At 45.2% G+C, this 20,326-nt stretch overlaps 1 protein-coding gene across 18 annotated transcripts in view; it reads left to right on the top strand.

The window, feature by feature from the left end:
• MARCHF8 (membrane associated ring-CH-type finger 8) overlaps positions 1 to 20,326 on the top strand; it is a 105,437-nt gene that overhangs the window by 52,520 nt on the left and 32,591 nt on the right. The window contains exon 1 of one of the 18 annotated variants that reach the window (XM_051823722.3): positions 3,156 to 3,361. The exons of 16 other annotated variants lie outside the window; for them this stretch is intronic. In XM_051823722.3, coding sequence (XP_051679682.1) covers positions 3,332 to 3,361 — 30 coding nt within the window. In that variant the 5' untranslated portion in view covers positions 3,156 to 3,331. Of the gene's footprint in view, positions 1 to 3,155; positions 3,362 to 20,326 lie in introns of those variants that run through there. One more of the 18 variants, XM_089314197.1, reaches the window with a different exon arrangement.

Here is a 20,326-nt window from a genome sequence, read left to right on the forward strand (position 1 = left end):
TTAAAAAGCGATTGTGCCAGTTGGGTGACAATGACCTGAACTAAGGAAGTGGTGTTGGGGATGAGGGAAGGCGGCAGATGGCAAGGAGAAGGCCAGGAAGCAGGGTGGATGCTGCCAGTGACTGACGTTTCGTGAGAGTCCAGGTAGGTAAGCTCTGCAGAGCCTGTGCAGCTTGGTCACATTCACGGGGATAAAGGGAGCACGGTGGGTGCGTGGGACAGATGGGAAGTCTGGTGGGGGACAGGCATGTCTGAGGTCCTTGTGGCCATGTGGTTGTATTTGTTGGCAAGGTACTTGTGGAGCAAAGAAAGTTCTAACTCTCATGGCTCTGGAGGTTCCAAGTGAAGACAGAGTGTGGCACAGGTTTCTGGGAGGTGGCCCTGGCAGACGGTGGCATATATACAGACAAAGGATCACGTGGCCCACTAGGAAGCAGAGAGACGGGGTGGGGGACCAAGTTAACGCTTTCATAGCAGCTGTCTCGGGGGAAGCACCTGCCCCAGGGGACCTAAGGATGGTCCACGCAGCCTACCTGCTAAAGGTTCCTACTTCCCAGCAGTGTCTTCCTGGGGCCCAGGCCTCTGGGGGCATTCAGCAGCCGGACCATAGCGGTGGGCCAGCTAGAGGTATCCAGGATTCAGTTGTATCTGAAGATCTAGACGGAGACTAAGCTGGAGATGGACAGACAGGCACTGAACCCCCTTAGGAGTGGGTGAAGGTGTCATTCAGAGGGAGTGATCTGAGAAGGAAGGCACAAACCCAGCATTAGTGTGATTGGATGACAGGGGTGATACTTCGTTCCCTAGGCAAAAACGATGTGGAAGAAAGAGGACTTTTCAGAACAGCAAACACCAGCAGAGCTCACCAGCAGAGCTTGCTGTCCTAAGAAGGGTGTCTGTGAGACGGCGACTCGGGATGGGACAGCAGTCCTTGGTTTCCTGCCACACACATGTGGCTTTCTTCTCAGATCACTCCCTCTGAATGACACCACACCCCATGAGCCTCCCCGCCCCATTCATCCACACAGCTGGGCAGGGAAGGGCTTCCCTGGACTTGAAGACGCCCAGCGAAGCACGGTGGGAAGCCATGGTGAGGTCTCCACACACAGCAGAACACACAGAAAGGCCTAGAGCATGTGGCAGAAGGGAGCAGGCTCTTCTGCAAGAAATAAATTCTCTCTAATCAGGCTGGAGACTTCCTGAGTATTGCGGAATTACCTAAGAACTTGTGTTTTATAAAGCATATGCTCAGAAGCGGTGCAATAAAGTGATAGAGTGAGGTGAAAAGGGAAGATACGGGGTCGGGGGACACATGGTAAACCAGTTTGCAGAACTGGCCGGGAAATGCGAAACAGCTGGGAACAGAATACTCGTGGCTGAAAAATGAAGTCACATATAGTGTTCCAGACCCCCTGCCCAAGCCTGCATCTGCTCACCGGACACACAGCATCTCCGTAGTGGACATCGGGGTGCTGGAAGAAGGGAAGTGCAGAGCAAGGAGCTGGGCAGCTGTCGCCTAATTCGCAGGCTCCTCCAGGGGTTGTGGGTAGAGGTTGGATGCATACCCACCCTAGGGTTTTTGACTCCCTTGCAGTGGAACTTGAGAACAGGCTGACTTGCAACCCAGATGAGGTTTACTGGGGGCTTAACGCCTGAACACACGGGAGATGGCACAATGGGAAGAGGTTCCACTGCCCGGCTCCGTGAAGGGAACCAGGCAGGGGTTATCTGGTGGGGAGGCATGGTCACGTGGTGTTTGTGTAGGTGCTCTTGCTTTTCTTGCACACTACACACTCAGAATAGTGGCGCTCTCACTGCTGCCACCCCCACGACGGTCACATACCTGCTGCATTGGACTACTCTGGGCATCGGCTCACATGCAGCCCCAGAGGGACACCGGTCAGGTTGGAAAAAGGTTGATTTTGTGAGTCTTGTCTCTGTCTTGTCTCGAAGATTGGGGTTGAGAGGCGCGTATTCTGTTTGTGTGCAGGTCCCTGGTTGGGCTGCAGTACTCGTGGGCCTCCACTGATTTGTCAGTGACACTGTGCTCTTTTGGGAATTTTGGTGATGGCAAAGTGGGCTTCAGTCAGTGACTTCTTGTTGCGAGCCTGGGATTCTTGGAAAAACCTTCAAGACAAGGCCAAAAACCAAGATGGTATCTACAGAGGAGATCAATGACCTCAGAAGTCTTGTGATCGAGGACCCTGTGGGGCTGGCTGCACCCCTTCCTCAGTTGTGTGAGTTACTTTTAATAGAGGCAGGGCCAGGAAACAGCTTGGGGAGTGAGGCTGGAGACAGAATCTGATAGGATGGAGCATTGGCATCAGAGCACTGCACATGGCCTTGGTTTCAACGTAGAAACACTGGCGATGCCAGCCGTGGATGCAGAAGCATGAGGAAGGAACGCAGCGCCTAGGTCACACGGCCCTAGAAACACTGGCGATGCCAGCCGTGGATGCAGAAGCATGAGGAAGGAACGCAGCGCCTAGGTCACACGGCCCGCTGAACCTCCCAGAGGTGTAGCCGGCACGGGGGCGGGGGACCTGTGCCCCCTCTTGGGGGTCCAGTTCCTCGGGAGATTAGGTGTGACTTGCACAAAGTAGACTGCTTCAGAATTCACTCCTTTGGAAATGTGTAAGCCTTGAAAAATTTGGGGAAATGGATGTTCATGTGCTTCCTAGAAGAATACCAATGAGATGAAAGATTTATTTATAGCCAGAGACCAAGAAAATTCCCCCTTTGAAGCACTCTGTTTCCTGGCACTGATACTCAGCTCCCCTCCCCCAGCCTGTGATGATTTTCTTTGGTTTGCAAGCGCTCATCTTCTGCTGAGTGTAAACACTGCCTCGCTTATTGCAGAGCGAGCACTTTGTGCTGTTCCTGCAGTCAGAGCCCACTACGGAAGGAGGCTTCATAGAGAAATTTACCTTCTCCGCATTAAAAAATAAAATCTCCGAAGTGTGGGTGATCGGCTCTCGTGCAGGAGGAGCGCACAGAGCCAGCAGCATTTGCTGCTGTTTGCTGGCTGCCAGCAGGCGGGGCTTAGAATCTGTGCTTGCGTTTGGCTGCGGGGTGACCAGAGGGCAGAAGGGAGATTGCTTGCTGGAATGGACTTGTCATGAATTATTCATTCAGGGCTGCATGCCTTGGAGATCAGCTGGAGGAAGGAGTCTGTCCAGTGTGAGCACAGCAGGGTTACGCTGAGGGCTGCAGCAAGCCCTGGCAAGTCCAGCGGCCACCATGTGCTGCTGCTGCCGGCTGCAGGGCGGCAGCTGCTGGGCAGACGCAGCACCAGCTGTGTGGCCTGGGCCAGTGGCACTGAGGACTCGCTGATGTGTCCCTGTGGGAAAATGAAGCTTCAGGTAGGAGGAGGGCTCTGTGAGCTGGGCATGGGTTCTCACGGGGTGTAGGAGTGCGTTCTGGCTGGGGGAACCCAGGGGAGCTCAAGGGGGCCACACAGTTGGGGTTCCTGACCAGAGAAGCTTTGCCATTTCACCCCATTTTCGAGAATGTACTTTGTTTCTGACAGAACTGTTCCTTGACATTTTGAAGGTACTTTTAAGCTTTTGCATATTTGAATCCTAGAGTTTTAAAATGTCATTTTACTCTTGATATAGAAAATGTCTTTTTTATGGATCCACATTGCCCATTGCATTTTAATTGATGGAGTTCCCTGGCTTTGCCTGCGGAGACGACTCAGGTCATGATCTGAGCACAGCTGTGCTTGGTCCTCTTGCTCTTTTTCTGATGAAAGTATTGTTTTCAGAAGCCACCTCAGTTCTTCCTGCTGGAGCACCCATTCTGGAATGGTCTTTTGCTTCTCCAAGGACTGAGAAGTGCATAGAAGGTGGAACAAAGGGTCTTTGTTCTGTTTGTCAGTCTTGTTTGCTGTGTGTATGTGTGTAAGCGCGTACGCCAGCCACGCATTTTCTTTTGGCAGGGCCATTCTGATGTTGCCATGTCTTTGTCTGATTTTTGTATGGATGCTGTCTCTGTTTACTTAGGTGCTCGTGAGCTGTGGAGACACACACAGACAGAGCACCCAGGGATCTGGGCAAGATGGGATGTACAGTTCCACCAGTAGCCATCAGGTGTAGTTTTGAGACTCTGAGACTCATCCCTGAACACACAGACCCTGAGCTCCGAGACAGAGAAGAGCAGCTGTCCCTGAATCCGTTTCCTTAAGCGCCACCGGAGCAAGGATGTTTTTCATGTTCACTCATTGTTCCCGAGGGTCTAGAACAACATCTGATGCATAGCAGGTGGTCAGCAGTGTGTTCCTGAAGGAGTACATGTTGCACTGAAGAACTCTGGTAGCCCTTGGAGAAAGGTCACTTGCTCAGGTAGCACTGTGGGAAGTCATAGTGTTACAATCCTGTAACCTGAATTGCTAACAAATTCTGAGTTTTATTGATATAGATTATCTCAACTCCAAGGCATACTTACTGGATACATGTTTTTTAAATGGTAGAAATGCATTTGTTCATTTCACTATTTGTAACATTAAGATAAAAAATCAATACACAAAACTTTATTTCAGGGAAACCTTATTTCATATTAAGAGCCTGAAAAGAGCAGAAGTACATTTGAAAAATATTGTATTCTTCAGTGCATTACTAGGAAGATGAGGGTTCTTACGACACCACGTTGTGGATGACGTTTTAAGAAGGACCGTCCGTGTGAGAAGGGTACTGGGGATGGTAGGCGTGTCCATTCCCAACTTGGGGGTAAAGTGTCAGCTGCAGCCTGCGTGGCACTGAGTGGCACTAGGCATGGCTGCCGCTGCCAGTGTTCTCACCACATCAGCAAGTCGGGGACCTCGGTGTCCTCGCTGCTCGCCACCCTCCCCGCTTCCACACACACCCACTTGATGGAGAAGCTGAAGTCCAGAGACAGTGGAGGAACGGCCTCCCAGACAGTGGTTAGCTGTTAGGGTCCTGGGCCGCATTGTCGCTGGTATTATGTAGCTGCTTGTTGCTTCCTTATTGCCACGATAAAGCTAATAAGAAGCAGTAGGTAATAATATTACTGTAAACTTGAAGTGTATGACAATTTTGATCTGCTTTTGCATTACTTTAAATAAATTCCCTTAGGCTGTTTTGTCACATTAACAGTTTTATAAATTGTAGACCCGGCCTTAACTTTTGTTGATATAATTGTTTGTCCCTGAGTTAAAATTAGAATGATTAAATTCACCCTGAATTTTATTTCACATTTTAGCTTTTTTTATAAAATAGTATTTTGTGCCATTTTTTACTCCTTTACACCAGCTGGGTTTTTCCTTTTATTTTTGAGATAGATGCAGATGAGGTCATAATTCTTCTGAATCCTTTTCACTGACTGTGTTAGTCTGCATGAGCAGATATACCACAGACTGTGTGGCCTAAACAAGTTAGGCTTGTTTTCTCGCAGTCCTGGAGACTGGACAGGCCAAGGCCAAGGTCTGGCAGAGTCCAGCTTCCAGCAGAGGCTTCTTCTGGCTGGCTGTGGCCGCCTTCCCTCTGCGTGCATATGCTCAGTCATTTATCTTCTGTAAGGATGCCAGTCCTGCTGGGTTAAGGTACCCCCAGCCTCGTGACCTCATTCTACCGTTCACTGTTTCCTGTATCTAAATACAGTCACTTGAAACTTGGGACTTCGTGTCCACTGTTTCTTCTTTTTCAACATGATAACATTTTAAATAATACGACAGTGAAGATCCAGGCTACACAGAGCATTTGTAAGCTGAGTAAATCTAGTTTCCAGCCTCCCCAGATCAGGTCACAGGAGGTGTGTGCATCTGTGGCTGTAGGTTGGGTTCTATTAGAACAGTGCCAAACTCGATCGTTTGATGTCTGGGCGTCGCAGGATATTCCTGAATTTCTGAGTCTAGTTTTCTCTACTTTATAAATGAAGGTTGGAATTTTCTGTGGGAGATCAGCTGGCCTGTTCTCTGATATCCGTATGTTGGAAGAGACTTTTCCTGGCCAAACAGCAAGTGAAAAGATGGTCAACACCAGCAGCCTTTAGGGCAGGGTGGGGGAAACTTTTTTCTGCCAGGGACTGTTGGATATTTATAACATCATCCACAGGCCATACAAAGATATCAGCTGAAAAATTAGCCTGCTGTAGATGTATGGAATTCAAGTCTGGCCTGTGGTTGCCTGGGCAGGGTCAGACTATATGATTGTGCTGGACTCATACAGCCCACAGCTAGACGTTCCCCACTCCTCCTTCTGGGAATGAAAACCACAGAGTGTGGTTCATAACCACGAAGGTGGCTATTTTGGAGAGGATGTGGAGAAATCGGGACCCTCATGCTTGCTGGTGGGGACGTAAAACCGTGTGGCTGCTGTGGTGGTTCCTCAGAAGTTAAGCAGAGTTACCCACCAGAATGACCCAGCACTCCCTCTCCCAGGTGTGTATCTCAAGATGTGCATAGCAGCATTATTCGAAATGACTGCCAAGTGGAAGCCATCCACATGTCCAGTAATAGGTGAATGGATGAACAGAATATGATAAATCTCTGCACTAGAGTATCGTGTAGGCATACAGAGGAATGGAGTACTGAATGTTAGAACACAGCCATGGACCTGGAAAACATTGTGTCAGTCACCAAAGACCGCGTACTGGCTGATTCCATTTACATGAACTATCCAGAGTAGGCAGATATGGGGCAGGCTGGGGAGAAGGGAGTGGAGGTGACTGCCAATGGCTGCTGGGTTTCGCTTTAGGCTGATGGAAATGTTCTGGAACTACGTTGTAATTAATAATGGTTGTCAGCATTGTATGTGTGCTAAATGCCACTGACCTTTAGGATGGTAGGTTTTATGTCACGTGTGTCCGCCACGTGCATATATACAAAAAGATGAGTTTACAACCAGAAAAAAAATGTTTAATTCAGGAAATGTTAAAATCGTGATTCTCATGAGCATATATTGAAGAATTATTTTTACTCACGATATGAGAAAACCAGGAACATGTTTTGCCAATTCAGAGGAAAGGTAAGAATAGCACCAGTTTCTGTGGAGTAAAGGAATACTCAGATGAATTACAAATGGAGACAAAACTCATTCTTCCATATAGGAGTGAAGTTGGTCAAAATCATTCTCAGACATCTTTTATATCAGGTAGCTACAGTATACAGAGTTGCAAATAGTTTTCCATTGAAACACATTTTTTTTCTTAAAGTCTCCTTTTTTGAATAAAAGTAAATTTACAGGAAAGTCATTTTTTTAAGATTTATTTTCTTTGAAACGTAGAGTTACAGAGAGAGAGAAACGGGAGACTGAGAGGTCTTCCATTCACTGGTTCCCTCCCCAGATGGCTGCAGCAGCTGGGGCTGGGCCAGGCCGAAGCCAGAAACCAAGAGCTTCTTCCTGGTCTCCCGTGTCAGTAGCAGGGGCCCAAGGACTTGGGCCATCCTATGCTGCCTTCCCAGGCACAGAGCAGAGCATTGGATAGGAAGTGGAGCAGCCAGGAGTTGAATCGGCACCCATATGGGATGCCAGTGTCACGGATGGCGGCTTTACCTGCTATGCCACAACACTGGGCTCAAGAAAATTATTTTTGATCACAAAATATGATCTCATTAGATTTGGCCTGATTAGTTACAGAGGCGTAAGTTTACTTTTCTTGCAGGTTTCCTTGAAGAATCTCACATTGGATTTTTAAAGCCTCTTATTTCTAGTCCTAAGGCTGGTAAGCCAAGTCAAGAATTCATTAGCAAATTTCACCTCTATTGCCTGTAAGAATTCCTTCTTGTGGTGCTCCTCAAAATAGCATAAGGTTGCTGGGCCCCCTGGGAAGTGGCTTTCCTTACTTGCCTGTGGGCTGAGAACCCTGTAACCAGTTGTCCCAGGGAAGGCTTTCCAAGTGTGGCCTGCAAAGTCAACCTTAGTTCTTTAGAAGTTTTTGATCATATCCAGTTGAATGGGCATCATTTGTAAATGTGAGTTTGGTTGTAAAACCATTGTTTCCAATTACATCATCATGAAAAGGAGGACCAATTCTTATGCAGATGACTTTATTGCTGTAAAATAAGCATATTCTGTAACATTCTGAATTCTGGAGGGATCGAGCAGGGAGAATAGCATGTCATTCACTAGTGTTTCATTTCAAGAGCAGAGTCCACTAAATTACTGAGTTACAGATAGCTTTAAGGGGAAGGAGGAAGTGCTTCCTTTTATATTTAGAAAATAGGACATTCCAAAAATCAAGGAGGGGGGAAGGAGAAAGTGGGATTGAAGGAGGGAAAAAGGAGGGAGGGAAGTATGGTTATTATCTTAGAATTGTACCTATGAAGTTCATGAAATCTGTTTTCTTTAATAAAAATTAAAGAAAATAAATTTAATGAAAATAGGACATTCTAACAATATCAACAATATTCCAGACAAAAGTTGGAGTCATGCCTCATAAATTCATTCCACCTTATCCAATTACTACTTATTCCACTCAGTCTGGGGGTAGCAGTTTCATGAATCCATCTGCTTGCTTGCTTGATTTATTTATTTATTTTTGAAAGGCAGAGTTACAGAGAGAGGGAGAGACAGAGATTTTCAGATCATCTGCTGATTCATTCCCCAGAAGGCTGCAACAGCCAGGATTTTGCCAGCCTGAAACCAGGAGCTTCATCCTGGTCTCCCCCATGGGTGGCAGGGGCCCAAACATTTGGGCCACCTTCCACTGCTTTTCCGAGGCTGTTAGCTGGGAGCAGCTGGGACAGGATGCTGGCATTGCAGGCAGCAGCCTAACCTGCTGTGCCACAGTGCCACCTCCCCTTCGCCCCACCTCCAATCTGCATTCTTTAGAAGAGCCCTAGAAATCCTGACTCACCCAATGGTGGTGTCAGAGTTGTTTCAGCCACGTGGTCAGAGCACCTAGCACCCTTTTCCATGGGGCTCTGACATGCTCCCTGACCTGATTGCAAGGACTGTGAGAGAAGCAGTAGACAAAAACAGATGAAATATATAGAGGTGACAAAAGACTTGAAATGGCTGCAGTTGATTTACTACCGACAATTTTCAAAAATGAAACATCTGATGAGAATGTATTTTAGGGAAAATATAACTGGGAAATCTTTTTGCTTCCGTGACATGCAAAACAGGATCAGAAAGTCCAGCTATAGACAAAAAAAAAAGAAGTTCTGTACCTCTGGCGTGGGCCTCAGACCTCTGTGTGTGGTGAAGCCCGGGCATCTCCTGCTGAAACCCTTGGCCCAGAAGGTGCTGGGTTCAGATGGAAGCAATGAAGCTGTGAGCAAGCATTTAGGAAAACAGCAGATTGTGATTCGTAGCAGCAACCATACTTATACTTGCCTGCACATTTCAAAGTGACATCCAAACAAATGAAAATAAGTAGAAGGTTATATGATGGCAAACCATTTAGCTCTTTCACAGGGGTGTGTGTGTGTGTGTGTGTGTGGCCTTTGTTTTCCACTTAATCAAGGGCTTACTTAGTTAAGTCAACAAAAAACACAGGAAGTTACTCTGGTAAAACACAGAATCTTTTTATCTAGAGAACAGATAATCGTATTAACTTGTTATTAAGAGCAGACCAGTAATCCAAGAAAAATCTTATAATTTCAGTACAAAAAAGCCAAGTTCTACTTTTGCATTAGTTTTTGACTCTATGAATGTCAGGGTCTTTTATAAAATCTTATGAGTTAATCCATTACAACTGAGCTAGCTTTGGCCAAGGCAAAAAAAAAAAAAAAAAAATCAGAAACAAAAACAAAAAAAAAAACAAACCACTCTATTCAAATCTACAACATTTTATAAATTAAACTTTGGTCCTTAACAATCCTCTTTCACATATGGTAAAACCAGGCCTTTTATTTTAAGACAAAACTATGTATTTTCTTAATGACTATAACTCAACTACCTTACACTTAAAGTTGAATCTGTCTATCAGCAGTGCTGTGGTAGCCTTATTCATATTTGTTAATTACAGCTTTTAACAGAAGTACCTGCTGTTACAACAGAGAGAACTGGGGAGCAGATAACACTGAGCCTTCTACAGCTCTGTTGAAGCTGATGAACAGAGCTCATGAAACTTTTCTCCAATGCTTATGCCCTTACACATGCAGCAAAGACACAGAGCAGCAAAGACAAACCATTTACTGAAAAGATCCAGTGCCTAGCCCCTTTGTCAGCACATAAACAATGATATCTAAACTTACACTCAATAATAAATGCTTCAGTGTTCTAACTTAGAGGTGATCTAGGTATTCACTGGATATCCTTTAATTAATTCAGGTTAATACTGGTTCAAGTTTTTAAGTTGCCTAAAGGTCTTGGAAATTTATCTTCAAGCTGCCATATTGTGAGGTGTAGTTACTGTTGAAATACTTGTTCATCCGAATAATGATTCAATTTGGTTGAACACAGGTTTGCTTATTATGTAAGCATTAAATACAGTAAACCCTAGCTTATTTACTCAGAAAACCTGTATAAGTCAGGAAAGGCACATTTCCAAACAGAATAAAAACCTATGCTGTGTTTCACTTAACATCGATAAGTCAAGAGAAGACATGGCTGCTTTATTAAACCACAAATATTAAACAAAGTCAAAGATTTGCCTTAATTCTATGAATTTGATGTCTTAAAACACCTTCATATTGATTCTGCTGTAAGGATGCCTTTGAAGTCTAGCACACTTGAAAGTATTAGATGTTCAACTTCCTCATTTCCTGGGAATTTCAGGAATTTTCTATTTATCTAGATACTTATTTATCTCTAAGTTAATCAGAGTGCATTCCTTTAATTAAAAAAAAACTTTTATAATCTTAACAGATTTTGCAATCTAATTTGTTAGCGCCATCCTGAGTTAGAAAAATATTATCCCTTCGATTGATTGGAAATAAAGGCCTTTCTACATTGCACATGGATGTGTAGGTATGAATTGACTTTCTAGTTTTAATTCTGAAATTTCAGGTATGGATCCAGGGCCAACACAGTTTAAAAACTCATCAGCCCAACTCAATTCTTCTCTTTCAGGTGGGCATAAATTTTTTGATTTGTGGTTAGAAGAGATAAACAGAAAACATGAGCAGATTGATTGTAGTCTTTCACGTGTTAACTCATTCTCAGGAATTTCAGAGATTATAAAATGATCAGACCATAAAACCATATCTCCAGTGGAAAAATAATTTATTGGTAATAAACTGGGAACAAATAATAGTGGAGAGCAAGTCTTCTCTGTTAGAATCCAGTCCACATTTTCCACCCACGTGGTCTGAATGCCAAAGAATCACCTCTAGCTCCAGGAGGAGGCTCTGATTGGCCTAAGACAGTTAATGTTTTCCCATTCCCCAGCCAGTCACTGTGGCACAGGGGAGGGGTAGAATGTTTGCTTGGAAACGGAAGTTTCCCAGCCCACATGTCCTTGATTACTGACTAGCCAGTGGCGTTGATTAGAAACAAGTAGATGGATGACAACCACAACCGAATTGGGCAACAGCAACTGGGGAACTGCAAGTAGCAGACCGTAAAGTATGGCACTGACTCTGGAATTAAGTGGGAGCAGATAGGCAGTCCTTGTCATAGGGATTGACTTAGGTCCCTTGGCATCCCCCCTTAGCACTGAGAGGGGGTGGCTCAGCCCCACTGGAAGGCAAGACCGAGGGCCTGGATAGGTAAGGGAGAGAACAGTGCTGGGGAGGTCTGGTCTGTGAAATGGTGAAACTGAGCTGTGGATGGAGCTGGAGTCAGCAGTCCTCAGCATGCCTCTGTGAGTCTCACCCATCACCTGATGTTGGCTCATATGCCACCCGGACTACAGCTCTGGAGGGCTTGTTAACAAAGATTTCAGGAAGGTGGGCCTTGTAATAGCACAGTGGGTTAAGCTGCTGCGTGGGAGCCCCCACATCCCTTATTGAGGGATTGCTTCCAATCCAGTTTCTTGCTAATGTGCAGATAATGGCTCAAGTAGTTGGGTTCCTCCACATGGGAGACCTGGTGGAGTTCCTAGCTCTGACTTTGGCCTGGAGCTTTTGCAGGAATTTGGGGAGTGAGCCAGTAGATGAAAGAGCTCTCTGTAATTCTGCCTTTCAGATTAATAAATTAATTTAAAAAGATTCCAGGATATTGGAATATAAAAAGGAGATAAACTAATCCTGAAAGTTTCCAGACTGAATAGAAGAAAGAGAAAATACAGCTTTGCTGAGTTAAAAAAAAAAAATCCCATTTTCTGTAATACAGGGTTCCAGAGCTTTGCTGAGCTGGAATAACCAAGCTATCTGCTCCAAGTTAAGGTTAGTTTGAGCAAAGATGAGGATGCTAGAAAATACAGCAGGAGGTGTTGTTGAGACTGCATAGTAAGCCTAGTCCCCTTCTGCATGTGGCCCCAAATTTCCCAAGGACCTTGGCCTGATAGGACACAGCCATTGTCACTGTGGACTTGATTGACACCCAGGATGAAAGCCCACAAGGCAGTTGTCCCTGCTAACCCTCTTGCCTGGGACAGGAAGCAGTTAAAGAAGGGCGAGGAGCATGTGTAGCTCTTGGCAGCTTGATGTCAAGAGGAAGCAATGCCCAGACTGAAAGATTAAACATGACCTTAGGCTGTCTGCTGGCCCCAGAGTTAACTGGAAGCAGATACACAGGCTGTGAAGTGGAGACCCAAAGCTAAAGTAGTTGAAAACAAATATTAGGAGTTCCAGATATTTCCATTTGCAGAAAATTAACAAATAAAATAGAAGGTTTCCAAAGGAAACTTGAGATTTCCTTGTACTCTTTTTGCCACATTCAACTCTGTGAGCTAAATGGATTAAATCCTGTTGCCATGCTTAGAAATCTTTCTATCATTTGTGTAGTTCCTACAGAAACCAGTTGTGTTTCTAAATAACAGCAATGAACAATCCAGAACAAAATTTAAGAAAACAGTTCTACTGTCAATAATATCAAAAAGCATGAAATATTTAAGGATAAGCTTAACCAAAGGAGTGAAAGTCTTGTACACAGAGGACTATAAAAGCTTGCTGGAAGAAATTAAAGAAGACATAAATAAATGAGAAAATGTTCACTGATTGGAAGACTAAATATTTAAAGTGAGAACTCTATCCAAATCTACAGATTCAGTTTAATAACTGTATCAAAATCTCAGTGATTTTTTTTTTTTTTTTTTTTTTTTGCAGAAAGAGAAAAATATATTCTTAAAACTCACGGAATCAAAAGGGACATCAAATAGACAAAGTACTCTTGAAAATGAAAATGAACAAAGTTGATGTAGTAGTTTTTTTATTACTTTAACATACCCAAGGGAAGCTCCTTAGGAAGGAATAAGGTTTGTTTTAGCATATGCTTTGGAGGTCTGCAGTCTAAGGTCTGTTGGCCCCGTTTGTTCAGGCGTCTGAGGCTAGAGGGGAGTGAAGGGAGGATCTCAGGGCAAGCCAGGCAGCAGGAGGGAGCACACTGGTCATCCACGTCATCTGCTCTCTTTGTGGTCTCTTCCTAGAAAACCATGGTGATTCAATCACAGAGTTCTGCCCTAGCAGCCTAATCCAATTCAGTCATTTCCCAGAGGCCACCCTAATCCATCAACCGTTAGCACGAATCCATTAACCATTCATATAAGACTTCAGGACTTAAATGATTGCATGAGTTTGGGGAGCCAAATCCTACTAACAAAATGATTATAATTGGAGATTTCATGCTACTTGATTTCAAAACTTAGCACAAAGCTGCAGCAATAAAGACAGAAGTGTGGACCAATGGGATACGCTAGATAGCTCAGAAATAAAACCTCGCATATGTGGTCAAATTATTTTTGTCAAGGATACCAAGATCATTTATTGGGGAAAAGATAGTTTTTTTCTACAAATGCTCCTGGTCAGTCTGGATATGGGTGTGTAAAACAGTGAAGTTAGATCCTTATGTTACACCACATACAAAAAGTAACTCGGAACCAAGACTATACCATGCTTAGAGGAAAACACAGGGGAAAAGCTTCATGACACTGGATCTTGCAAAAATGTTTTGGATATGACACCTAAAGCACAGGCAACAGAAGTAAAAGATAAGCTGAATTACGTTAAAATTGAAAACACCTGTGCATCAACAGATACAGTGAACAGAGTGAAAAGTCTACCCATATGATGGGAGAAAATGTTTGTGACCCTGACCACGATAAGGGTTTAATATCCAGAATAAAGAACTGTGGTTACTCAACAACCAAAACAAGTAACCCAGTTTAAAAATGGGCACAAGAGGGGCTGGCGCTGTGGCGAAGTAGGCTAAACCTCTGCCTGAGACCTTAGCATCCTGGATGGGCTCCAGTTAAGTCCCGGCTGCTCCTCTTCTGATCCAGCTCTCTGCTGTGGCCTGGGAAAGCAGTAGAAGATGGTCTAAGTGCTTGGGCCCCTGCACCCAAATGGGAGACCTGGAGGAAGCTCCTGGCTCCTGGCTTTGGATTAGCCCAGCTCTGAGGAGTGAACCGGCGGATGGAAGACCTATCTTTCTCTCTCTCTCTCTTTCTCTCTGCCTCTGTCCTCTTTGTAACTCTGCCTCTCAAATAAATAAATAAAATCTTATTAAAAAATGGGCAAAAAGTTTGAATAGACCTTCTTCCAAAGAAGATACACAAATGACTAAGAAGCATGTGCAAAGACACTGCATATCATTAGGAGATATCAGTTTACAACCCTCAGGATGGCCATTATACTAAAAACAAGACAAAGGGAGGTGTCGGTGAGGAGACGAAGGAACTGGAAGCCCCTATACGTGTGTACTACAGCAGTGATGTAAAATGGTACAGCTGCAATGGAAAACAGTGTGACAGTTTTTTCGAAAAATTAAAGGTAGAATTAATTTCACTTCTGGGTATCAAAAGAGTTGAAAGCCGGTCTCAAAAAGATACTGAAATACTGGCTGGTGCCGCGGCTCACTTGGCTAATCCTCTGCCTGCGGCGCCGGCACACCGGGTTCTAGTCTCGGTTGGGGCGCCGGATTCTGTCCTGGTTGCTCCTCTTCCAGTCCAGCTCTCTGCTGTGGCTCAGGAAGGCAGTGGAGGATGGCCCAAGTGCTTGGGCCCTGCATCCTCATGGGAGACCAGAGGAAGCACCTGGCTCCTGGCTTTGGATTGGTGCAGCGTGCCAGCCGTGGTGGCCATTTTGGGCGGTGAACCAACAGAAGGAAGACCTTTCTGTCTCTCTCTCTCTTTCTCTCTCACTGTCTAACTCTGCCTATCCCCCTCCCCCCAAAAAATACTGAAATACTGTATTCATAACAGCAATATTCCCAGCAGGCAGCGTTGGTCTGCATCGGAAACTGGATAAATCAGACACCATACCTTTGTGCAGTGTAGCATGGACCCTTCAAAAGTTCGTGGAAAATAAAATGAAAAATCTTGAAACTGGGGCAGGCATTGTGTTACAGCAAGTTAAGTTGCCACTTGGAATGCCCATATGCCATATCAGAGTGCTGGTTCAGTTTGAATCCTGGTTCTTCTGCCTTTTTTTTTTTTAAAGATTTATTTAGTTGACAGAGTTATAGACATTGAGAGACCGGGAGAGAGGTCTTTCATCCGCTGGTTCACTCCACAAGGCTGCAATGGCCAGAGCTAGACTATCCTAAGCAGGAGTTTCTTTGGGTTTCCCACAGGGGTGCAGGGGCCCAAGGACTTGGGCCATCTTCTACTGCTTTCCCAGGCCACAGTAGAGAACTGGATCAGAAGAGGAGCAGCCAGGACTAGAACTGACGTCAGTGTGGGATGTGGCACCGCAGGAGGAGGATTAACCTACTGAGCCACAGTGCTGCTCCCTCCTTTTTCAAATAAAAGATTTATTTACTTGAAAGATAGTGTACATCGAGCTGCTGCCATCCATTGGTTCACTGCCCTAATGGCTGCAATGACTGGGAGCGGGGGGCTGGTCTGGGAGTCTGGAGCTCCATCCAGCTCTGCCACATTAGTGGCAGGGCCCAAGTACTTGGGACCATCTTCCTGTGCTTTCCCAGGCACATTAACATGGAGCTGGATTGGAAGCAGAGCAGCCAGAATTTGCACTGGTGCTCCCACATAGGATGCCAGCTTGCAAGCAGCAGCTTAACCTGCTGAGCAACAACACTGGCCCCACTCCGTTCTTACCCAGCTTCCTGCGATAGCTCAAGTGCTTGGGCCCTCGCCGCCCATGTGGGAGACCTGGAGGGCTGCAGTTTTGGGCATCTGGCTTTGGCCTGACCCAGCCGTGGCTATTACAGGCGTTTTGGGGAGTGAATCAGTGTATAGAAGATTGTTCTCTTTCTCTGCCTTTCAAATAGATGAAAACATTTCTGAAAAAAATCCCAAAACCCATGCATAGTTTTTGTTGTAATATGCATTTCCATGAACTTTTTGAAGACTGTAGATAGGATTTCAAAAATGGCTTGCCCCAAATAAGCATTTTTTTATTTGTTTTTTAAATATTTATTTTATTTATTTGAAAGAGTTACAGAGAGAGGTAGAGACAGAGAGAGAGGTTTTCCATCTGCTGATTCACTCCCCAGATGGCCGCAATGGCCAGAGCTGCACCGATCCAAAGCCAGGAGCCAGGAGTCTCTTCCGGGTCTCCCACGCGGGTGCAGTGGCCCAAGGATTTGGGCCATCTTCTGCTGCTTTCCCAGGGCATAGCAGAGAGCTGAATCAGAAGAGGAGCAGCCGGGACTAGAACCGGCGGCCATATGGGATGCCAGCGCTTTAGGCCAGGACTTTAACACACTGCGCCACAGCGCTGGCCCCAGCCTCTTTTATTTTTTGAGAGAAAGAGGTAGAGATACATATAGAGATGGTACCCTCTTGCATTTGCTGGCTCACTTCCCCAAAACCTGCAACATCTGGGGAGGCTGAAGCCACGAGCTAGGCAACTCCACCCATGTAGGTGGCAGGAATCTAATTATCGCTGCTGCTGCTGCTGCTGCTCCCAGGGTGCTTGTTAGCAGGAAGCTGGAGTTAGGAGCTGGAGCCGTTCCAGGAGTTTCCAGTCAGTTCTTTGTCTCATGGCAATTAATAATGCAGTGCAGACAGTTGGGCGGGGGGAGCTGTGAGCAAAGTGAAAATTTACTGAGAGACAAGAACTCCTGCTTGCCAGGAGGGCACCCAAGGGAGCATTCCATCCAGGTCTGGGTATGAGGAGATTACACAGGGAGTGGGTATCAGTAGATCAGTTCTTCTACACGGTTTCGGAGCACCAGGGTTCTGCTTTGTTTTTTCTGTGTGGCTTTACTAGGGAAGCAGTCATGGTTACGGATGAGTTAACAGATACTACCTTGCTGAATGGGTGAGAGATGTGACAGTTGAGAAATATCCTTGACCTGACTCATTAAGGCAGGTTGTGCCTACCCGATCATTTTCTAAGACTTGAGACATGCTGCTCTGTGGTGTGTTCTGGGGTGATGCCAGAGCCTGTTATAGGTACCTGTGGGTAGGGGACTCATCGTGTTCCCTGTCAGTCTTTTTCATTGTTTTGGGGCAGTGTCCTTTGAAACCAGCAGGTTATAAACACTTGGCTCCTCATTCACACAGGGGCCTTTCCTGACTGCCTAGTAGCCCTCCTAAGTCCTCACAGAACTGGGAACTGAACCGAGGTACTCTGAAGTGGGATGCGCATATCCTAACATGCAAGCTAACTCCTAAACTTACCTTGTAATTTCATTTTCCACGAACTTTGAGGTATACCCTCAAAGTGTTATTCTCAAAAAGGAATTCAGATGTGTGCTATAACAGGGATGAACCCTGGGGGACATTCTGCTGAATGAAACAAGACAGCCACAAAAAGCCAAGTATTGTACAATCCCATGTATGTGAAGTATCTACAGTAGTCACATTCACGGATGTAGAAAGCAAAATCATAGTAAGTGCAGACTGCAGGTAGAGAGAAGCAGAGAGTTGTGTAATGGTTGTGGATTCCAGTTTTGTGTGATGAGGCGGCTGTGGGGATTGGTTGCACAGCCGTTGAGTATGCTTAAGGATGCTAAACTGAATGCCTAGAAGTGGTTAGGATAGAGTTTTTTTGTGCTGTGTGTATTTTACGCCAAGTAAAAATTTATTTTTATTTTTTAAAGATTTATTTATTTGAAAGAGTTACACAGAGAGGAGGAGAGGCAGAGAGAGAGAGAGAGGCAGAGAGAGAGAGAGAGGCAGAGAGAGAGAGAGAGAGAGGTTCTCCATCTGCTGGCTCACTCCTGTATTGGCCACAACAGCCGGAACTACGCTGATCTGGAGTCAGGAGCTTCCTCCGGGTCCCCCACGTGGGTGCAGGTGCCCAAGGACCTGGGCCATTCTCCATTGCTCTCCCAGGCCACAGCAGAGAGCCGGATCGGAAGTGGAGCAGCCAGGACTCGAACTGGTGCCCACATGGGATGCTGGCACTGCAGGCGGCAGTCCCACCTGCTAAGCCACAGCACCAGCCCCCCCAAGTAAAGATTTAGAAAGTGACAACGAGCAGTCCCCATGGTGTCTCACCACTAAGTGAGGCTGGTGTCAGTGTCGCTCTGCCTGCTTGTGCGGCTCCCCTTACCCAGAGTTCTGGAGGTAGGACATCCAAAGTCAATGTGCCTCAGACTTCATGTTCTGCTGCATGCTTGCTTCCTGGCTCCCATACAGCTGTCTTGTCTCAGTCCTTCATTGATTCGCGTTGGCATTGCCAGCTGTAAATGTCCCTCTAAGCATTGTTGTGGTTGCATTGTGTAAATTTGATGCTTTGTGTCTTCATCTCTATGAATCTTGAGATTCTTTGAGTTTTTCTATTGAGTTCTTTAACCCAGATTGTATTGCCACATGTCTGCTAATTTGATAATTAGTTTCCGTTATCGATATAATGACATTTAACTTAAATTTTAACTCTGTTGGAGCCAGAAATCTCTTTTTCTGATATCGTTCTTTCAAGTTTACTAAGATTTTCCCTGGGGATTGTTCATGAACAGTTGAGTAGAGCGTTTGTTCTGTTGGGTTGGGTAAGTCAAGTTGTCTTATAGTACTATTCAACTCTGTTTTTTGTTACTGATCTGCTTATTGGTCTGTCCATTGTTCAAAGTGGTTTTTTTTTTAAGTCTGTAAATACTTATTTTTCACTTACTTCTCTCGTGTTTTATTTCATGTATTTTGGGGTACTTATACTAAGTGCATTTTGCAACTGTTATATGTTCCCAATGTACTTGACCTTATTATAGCAAAAGTCCCTCCTGGATAGTAAAATTTTCCTGAGTCTGTTTTGCCTGATTTCAGTATAACTACTACTTTTTTATGGTTCTTTTTTGTGTTTTAATATATTTTTCCTTTAATCCTGTTCTCTTTTTTGTTTTTTAAAGATTTATTTCTCTGAAAAGCAGAGAGAGAGAGACAGAGAGAGAGAGAGAGAGAGAGAGAGAGAGAGAGAAAGAATCTTCCATCTGCTGGTTCTTCCCCCATATGGCCACAACAGCCAGATCTGGTCCATGCTGAAGCCAGGAGCCACATGCTTCATCCGGGTCTCCTACTCGGGTGCAGGGACACAAGTATTTGGGACATCTTATGTTGCTTTCGCAGGCCCATTAGCAAGGAGCTGGATTGAAAATGGAGCAGCTGGACTGGTGCTCATATAGGATTCTGCCCTTGCAGGAAACAGCTTAACCTGCTACTCCAATTCCAAATCCTGTTTATAATTTGGTATCAAATTGTGGTCTCCTGTTATTAGGTTATATTGGATTTTTTGTGTGTATTTATCTACCTTGACAACTCTTCTTTTTGTTTTGTAATAATAATATAGGAACAGCTTTTCAGATTTTAAAACGATTGTGTATATTCATTTTCATTTGAAGGGAGGCAGAAGAGGGATACCTTCCATCCATCAGTTAACTTCCCAGATGCCTGTAACAGGGCTGGGCTACACAGAAGCCAGAAGCCTGGAACCCCGCCTGGATCTCTCACATGGGTGCCGGGGACCAAGCACTTGGGCTGTCATATCTGCTCCCAGGATGCACATTAGCAGGAAGCAGGATCTGAAGCAGTGTGACTGGGCCTCGAACCAGGCCCTCTTACTTAGAATGCAGGTGTCCCAGCTGGTGATGGAAGCCAGTGCTCCACATGTCCACCCCTATCTTTATAACTTACGGAATGCTTTAATTGATGCGGCATACTTTAAATATCACAACTTGGAGATGATCACAATGCATTTTACTGCTGTTCACAGATGATCCCTTTTACAGATAATTCCAGGGGCTCTGTGAAGTTGAGTAAACTTTGTAAAATTACGCTGCTGTGATATGACAGGTGGAACCCAGGTATGTCTGACAGCAGTCTACCCTTCTTTTCTCTGTATTGGAGACAAGACTGCTAACATGGACAAAAAGTGATTGGTCTTAAGGAATCTTGTTTAAAACTGCAACAGTGTTAGTGGC

The sequence above is a fragment of the Oryctolagus cuniculus genome, chromosome 15, assembly GCF_051225735.1.
Source record: "Oryctolagus cuniculus isolate XC-2025 breed Fujian yellow rabbit chromosome 15, ASM5122573v1, whole genome shotgun sequence".
Classification (NCBI taxonomy): domain Eukaryota; kingdom Metazoa; phylum Chordata; class Mammalia; order Lagomorpha; family Leporidae; genus Oryctolagus; species Oryctolagus cuniculus.